The following is a 7047-nucleotide window of genomic DNA, read 5'->3' as shown; positions in this document are numbered from 1 at the left end:
ACTTTTTTTTAAAATATATTTTATTGATTTTTTACAGAGAGGAAGGGAGAGAGATAGAGAGTTAGAAACATCGATGAGAGAGAAACATCGATCAGCTGCCTCCTGCACATCTCCTACTGGGGATGGGCCTGCAACCCAGGTACATGCCCTTGACTGGAATCGAACCTGGGACCTTTCAGTCCGCAGGCGGACGCTCTATCCACCGAGCCAAACCGGTTTCGGCGAATCTTTTCAACTTTTTAAAAAACATGTTTTTGTTGATTTCAGAGAGAGGGAGAGGGGATCGAACCTGAAGCCCAGCCCTGACTGGGAATCGAACTGTGACCTCCTGGTTCATGGGTCGACGCTCAACCATTGAGCCATACTGGCCGGGCTGTTTGGTTTTTGTAGAACATGTGCTTTTACCAGATTGGGTATTGGTTTTGATTCATTTAGCAACATTGATTTACTGACTCTAATGTAGCTAATTTGCTAAATGTTGGTTTTCCCTTGACTATGTGATTCCTTCTCAGTGTTTTAAGTCTGTTCTTAGTTTACAATTTTAACATGATCCCTACGTCTTAAATATGAAGTTTGTGAAATTATAGAGATAAATGTATTTAGATTGTTTGGGTCAAAACCCTTTTTGGATTTTTAATGAGATATTAATAGGCATAAACAATCGTAACTAATAAGCAATTTCTTTTTTTAAAAATGGTTTGACTTCTGGTTCTGAAGCACAGATTGTAAAATGGCCTTTTTGACTTTCTGAAAGAAAGATCCTAACAGCTCCTGCTCGCCTTACAACCGAGGCTCAGAGTTAGCATGACTCGCCCACAGCCAGGCGTCAGGCCTGACCACAGCCCAGGTCTCCTGATTATTGTTCTAGTGAATTCCCTACCATGTATTTTCAGTATTTCCTGCTATGTAATTTTCAGTGGGAAAGAACCAGAAGCTAGTGCTGCTTGTTGACATCTGCGCACCGCAGTGTGTAATTTAATGTAAGTAGTAAGTAAAAACAATCTCCAGTCACTTCTTATTATAAGGAGTCCCTCTCACAAAGTGTCTTTTGAGTTGCTGTTTTATTTTAATGGGCGTTAGTCATACTCGGGGCATGTGGTGTGTGCTCTAGAAATGATGATCGCTTACATCGACTCCGTCTTTACTGTGGGCTGCCACCCTGCTAAGCATTCGCGGTTTATTATTTTAGTTCATCCTCGCAACATTCTTTTAAGGTGGGTGGTCTGATTACCAACCCGTTTTACTTATGAGAAAGCTGAGATTTCAGAAAGGTTCCCGATTTGGTCAGACATACAATGGCAGCGAAGAGGAATTCTGCAGGTCCTTTTGGCCTTATTTCTGAAGCTCGATTGGTATGTTTTCCTGGGTGGATGGTTTGGGAGGGTGGAGTCTGCATCACCGAAATAAATTGTCGGCCCTCATCTTAGCTTCTGGCACTGTTTTTCTGGCACTTGAGCCTGGTGAAGTAGCTTCTGGAGTGAGTGTGTCAGGAGTCCTGTTGTTTTCCGCACTGTGCACGCTCTTTTGTGGGAGGACTCTATGGGTTCGGCTCACCAGCTCCTCCTGAGAGGAGAGGAAACAGAGGTGCAAAGACAGGAAGCGATGAAGTGATTTGAGTGACTTGCCCACGGCCACACAGGCCGCACAGCTCGTGTGTCAAAGCCGGAGCTTGCCCAGCCCTCCTGACCACGTGCAGCTGTGCTGTGCTGAGACCGGGGACAACACGGAGCCTTTCCTGTACTGACATCACCAGAAGTCACATGAAGTACATTAAATTAGAATCATGCCAAATTCATCATGTTCAAGAAGGGAGCCTTGCAAATAAGGGGGCATTAATAAGTCTAAGAATGTTTCACTTTTATTTTCTGTAGCTGCATCTAGCTTTCGATCATTTTTATTTATCACATAGTAAAATTCTTCAAAAGTAAATTTCTCAGGGGCCTTCTTCCAGTTTTGTTCTCAGTATGCCATTTCTTTCCACAGATTCGCTTGTAAATGTATCACGAAGAGGCAGCCCAGAATGAAGAAAGCAAGCAGGAGTGTCGGCTCAGTGCCTAAGGTGTCTGGGATAAGCAAAACGCAAACGGTAGAAAAAACTAAACCTGAAAACAGTTCCTCAGCATCTGCAGGCGGCAAACTCGTAAAACCTGGACCAGCAGCAGCGTTGTCAAAGGTATTCTGTGCGATGTTTGAGCACGTGATTTCAGGAGGCGCGGCTCTTAATAGGATGTTTGATTTATTCGAGAAGCATTACTTAGGGTTCGCCCTCTACTGGTGCTGGGAACACATAGCCTTTGAAGAGAGTTCACAGTCTGGTGGACTCCATCTGTGTGGATGGTCTGTCTCTATGAATGAAACCAAATAGTCGGCTTATTCATGAACCAAATCATTGAGCCGGGCACCAACCTCTTTTCCCTTAGGTGGTCAAATAAAAAAATCATTGAGCTCTCTGCCGGTGTGAGCTGGAGGAGTTTGTGTAATGGATGGAGGTGAGTCACCTACAGAATCACCAACATACACACGGAAAGATCAGACGCCCTGGGAAAGCAGGGAAACGGTCAGCAGTTTCAGGAGGAAAGTATGGTTTCTAGCCATGAGGTTTATGCCTCGTCTTACAGGATGACCCGCAGCAACATTCCTGGGACCCGGGGCAGGGCTTTCATTCCCACCCCACCCCCACACACCGCAACTGTCACTTTCCGACAACTGACCCAGCATTAGTTCTAGTTAGAATTGGGTGACAGTAATTTTCTTTACACTCCTGTATAAGCTGGCTTGGTTCCTGTTATCATTTAGGACAGTGATTCATTAGATCAGCGATCCTCAACAGCGTGCCGCAAGGGCTTTTAAAACATGAATACCAGACTGTTCAGCCAGGCACCGGCCTCTTTTCCCTTAGGTGGTCAAATAAAAAAATGAAAATGACAACAGCCAACACAACAATAGCCAATTAATTTTAATTAATACTTATTTTTTTGTCAGAACAAAAAATATGTTATTTGATGTGCTGCAGGATTTTAGTAACTAGTTTCTGTGTGTGCCGTGAGGTGAAAGAGGTTGAAAAGCGCTGCCTTCGATTGTGGGTTTCAGGAGAAGACAGGTGGTTCAGAGCCGTGGTCGGGGCTTAGTGGTGGCGGCAGTGAGCGGTTTGCTCTAGACACTCGGCTCAGTGTCTGTTGGTTTGACGGTCCCAGGGACAGGGTGGCTCCAGGCACATCTGTGCCATCGCAGAGCCCACGTCGCGTCTTCAGCCTCTCCCCGCCCGGAGGTCACTGTCCGTTCTTTGCCTGTTTGTTGGAGGGATGTGGTGTCTGGGCTTTGACTCCGTGGAGGAAACCTGGAGAGTCTCCCCAGCCTGACGGGAGGAGCCCCGCCCGCCTGGAACATGGTCCCTGGAAGCCTGTTGTCCGGGCCGGGCTCTGGTTATTATTAGCACCTCCAGGAACAGCTGGCGAGGGGCTTCCTTGCGGTGGAAAGAGCAGCAGGAAATGCTGGTCGTCTCCACCAGGCTGGACACCAAGCCCAGCCTTCCCCCCGGGGCTAGGCCATGCCCCAGACCCTCTCCTTGCTGCCGCCCGGTGAGCTGCCGGGTCCCCACGTGGCCTCTCCTCTGCCCGCGTCCGTTAGTCTGAACCAGCACCAGGAATGAATGCTTTCCTTCGTGGGAGATGCTGGCGTTTCCTGGCCTAACTGGTTACTCGGTTTGTGGGGCTGCCTTCGGCGTGGAGCGCCCGTGTGACCTGTGACTTACGTGACTGGAAGAACAGGTTGGAACCCCGGCTTTGGGTTTGCCCGCTGCCTTCGCTGCCTCCGTATCAGTGGCAGCAGCGTCTCTGAGGTTCACAGTGGAGTGTGCGCGGGGCAGGCGGGGCAGGTCTGAGGCTGGGATCCGAGTTGCAAGTAGCTCGGTCTTGAACAGTGAGTACTTTTCATTGTAAAGCAGAACCGTGTGCCTGCTGTGTGCCAGCACCTGCCAGCTGTCCCGATCGTGGCCCTGCTGTGGGGGCTGGTTTGTGTGAGTGAGTTCTGTGTGTGAGCAGTGGGGAGGGTCAGAGAGGAGGTGAAGCTATTTGGGGCACCTCACCTAGACTGGAGCAATTGCTTTTACTTCGGAGAGGAGGAAAAAGTCTTGAGTAGAAACTGAAGTAAAGAAGAAAACTGACAATGAACAGAAAAGTTAAAAAAAAAAACTAAAAAGACTTGGAGACCCACAAACTTCAGTGTTATTTTATGTTTCTAAGTTTTCAGATTTCACGTGGTTCTCTAGCATATAGCTACCGCCCCACAACTTGAACTCCTGTAACTGATGGAGCATTGGTGACGAACCAAATGAATGAAGCATTTGGCTTGTAAGTGTTTAAACACGCACACCTACTCATTCTCTCATGTGGACACCCACATTATTGTGTCTGTCCGGTGTGAGTGAGTCAGAATTAACACCTATTTTTCGAATATCGTTTGGGCTAGACCTACCTGAGTGGTGCAGGAAAGGACTCTTTGATCCAGAGCGTCTCACTGCTGATTGCAGCTTTTGCAAATAATAAAATGAAGCACTACTGCTATTTCCAGTGAGTTTTGGGGAATTTGTCCAACAGCTGTGGCATCTGTCCTGGGGTGTGGGATCCCTCATTCCTTGTCACAGCCAGTAGAAAATCTGGTTTTCCATGTAGAGATGGTGTCCTGCATGCCTACACTTCTCAGGTTTCACACAGTGCTCGGTGCGCATGTTCATCCTGGGAGAAGGAAGATACTCACTCACTGTACTGATGGGAATACTTGTTTCTAAAAGTTGATATTTGGGAATTAATAAGCTGCAGTTACTTCCGTTAGAATCTATCTAAATAACTGATGACTCTTGATGATTATTTGTGATCACATCTTTTTAGTGTAAGATGAGTTAACAGTGTGATTTGGGTGACACAGATTAACAAAGTTATACAGGTTTCACGGTGCACAATTCTATAACCTGTCATCTGTACACTGTATTGTATGTCCACCCTCCAATCAGTGACCAGTTTTATTAACAGAACTAGTCTTTTTTTTAATACATTTTTATTGATTTCAGAGAGGAGGGGAGAGGGAGAGAGAGAAACATCGATGATGAGAGAGAATCATGGATCGGCTGCCTCCTGCATGCCCCACACTGGGGATCGAGCCCGCAACCCAAGCATGTGCCCTTGACTGGAATCGAACCTGGGACCCTTTAGTCCGAAGGCCGACACTCTATCCACTGAGCCAAACCAGCCAGGGCAACAGATCTAATCTTAAAGAATATGAACAATCCTTAATGACTCATGCACCCCCCCTCCCTTATTATATAGCCTAGATTTTTCATAATATGACAACCCTAAATACCAAATCTAATTTCTGATTAATGCATTTAAAACATTAATCCTTTTTCTGCCTCTTTAGTAAGACAGATTGACCTACCGAATGGCACTACTATGAATAGTTTTCATAATTGAATGATGAGAACAGAATCTATTCCATCTGGAGTCACTGACATGTAGAATTGGAGGAGACGTTAGAAATTGTTTGACTGATGAACCATTTTAATTTGTAGAAATGAATGAATTATAATGATCTAAGGGGAAGCATGGTTCCAGATAGAAAACCACATCAATCAGTTGACTGACTTGTGCCTTCACCTTAGTTGCCCCGAACTGTTTGTTTTCTTTATTGAGGAAACAAGAACAATGCTGTGTTCTCTCTCGCTTCCGGGAAAAGGAAAAACAGATTTCAGAGTGCTTGTGGGGTTTTTTTCTGAAAAGCTCATACTTTTTCATTCATCTTTATAAAATATAAATGAATGTTACAAATGGTCTTTCTCAAGTAGTATGATCATTTAGACTGACTAACCCTCACTCTAACCATAAAGTATCTAGTTTTTATTTATATATTATCCAGGCCTCTAAAAAAAATCTTTCAGTTTGGGCTTAAATTAGACTACTAAAAATTTGATAAGGTAAGAAAACATTTCAGAATACTTTTTTTAGGTATTGAATTCATTGTTGAATCATTTTAGAGCATGCAGATTATTCCTGATTCTCATTGATATTTCTCTCTAGAAATTGCAGGATGGTACTTCCTGTGGCATGATAGAACTTTCCTGAGATGCCCATGTGGTATCACTCACTGATCTTTGTTCATAAGTCATGTCCTAGATGAAAGGGGAACAGGAGGATGTCTTCACTGTCCCTCATCCCTCATGAGGCTGGCACCCGTGGGCACGCAGTGGGCTTTCATAACATTCACGATTTTACATACGCGATTACATATACGATTTCTTTATTTTAGAGAGAAGTGTGATTGTTTAGAAACCCGTTGAGAAATTCTGTTTGTGTTGCACAGTATGATAAACCGCTTGCTAACTGTTAGAAAGCCTTTATAGAACGCCATCTAAGGCAAGAACTTTATTTAGTCTGAAAATATTATTTAATCTTGCTTCATCTTGTCAACTTATTTTGATTTTATGTTGCTTGCAGACGAAGAGCAGTGATGACCTTTTAGCTGGAATGGCTGGAGGGGTGACCGTGACTAATGGTGTCAAAGGGAAGAAAAGCACCTGCCCTTCCACAGCGTCTTCAGCCTCGGCCCCCGCCATGACCACCGTGGAGAACAAATCCAAGATGAGCACAGGTAGGCGCGGCGCTCGGCCCAGAGCTCGGCCCCCTTGTGTGACGAGGCGGGGTAGGCATTCGGGGTTCCGGCTAATGGAGAATTTCAGGCATCTGCACAGGTGGACTGATGGGCCTTGCAGTGCCTGTGTCCGTCCACTCAGATCCTCTCCTGCTCCCTGGTCAGCAGCCCCAGGGGAAGCTTCTCTTCCTCTGCCTGTCCTTTCCTCTTGCTTCTTTCCGCCTTTCCTTTGGGACATGCTCAGTGCTGGCTCCTCCTCTCCGGCTCTCCTGGTGCGCAGACCTTTTCTCTCTCAGCCTGCTCTCTGGTTTAGTGAAGAAGGTGATGGTCTGACTTACAGAAGTGGGGCAGGGAAATAGTATTGGGGGACAGTGTCACCTCAGTCCTTTTCCTCTTCGGCCTCCCTTT

At 45.8% G+C, this 7047-nt stretch overlaps 1 protein-coding gene across 2 annotated transcripts in view; it reads left to right on the top strand.

The window, feature by feature from the left end:
- The first annotated feature begins 1983 nt into the window (after positions 1 to 1983).
- The window catches only part of SPECC1L (sperm antigen with calponin homology and coiled-coil domains 1 like), a 40068-nt gene continuing 35004 nt past the window's right edge, over positions 1984 to 7047 (top strand). The window contains exons 1-2 of one of the 2 annotated variants that reach the window (XM_006108020.3): positions 1984 to 2173; positions 6486 to 6639. In XM_006108020.3, coding sequence (XP_006108082.1) covers positions 2021 to 2173; positions 6486 to 6639 — 307 coding nt within the window. In that variant the 5' untranslated portion in view covers positions 1984 to 2020. The remainder of the gene's footprint in view (positions 2174 to 6485; positions 6640 to 7047) is intronic. The other variant, XM_023748685.1, reaches the window with a different exon arrangement.

Source organism: Myotis lucifugus, unplaced genomic scaffold, assembly GCF_000147115.1.
Source record: "Myotis lucifugus unplaced genomic scaffold, Myoluc2.0 scaffold_1670, whole genome shotgun sequence".
In the NCBI taxonomy this organism is placed as follows: Eukaryota; Metazoa; Chordata; class Mammalia; order Chiroptera; family Vespertilionidae; genus Myotis; species Myotis lucifugus.
The sequence above is the reverse complement of the archived record's forward strand: the minus strand, read 5'-3'. Positions and strand labels throughout refer to the sequence as shown.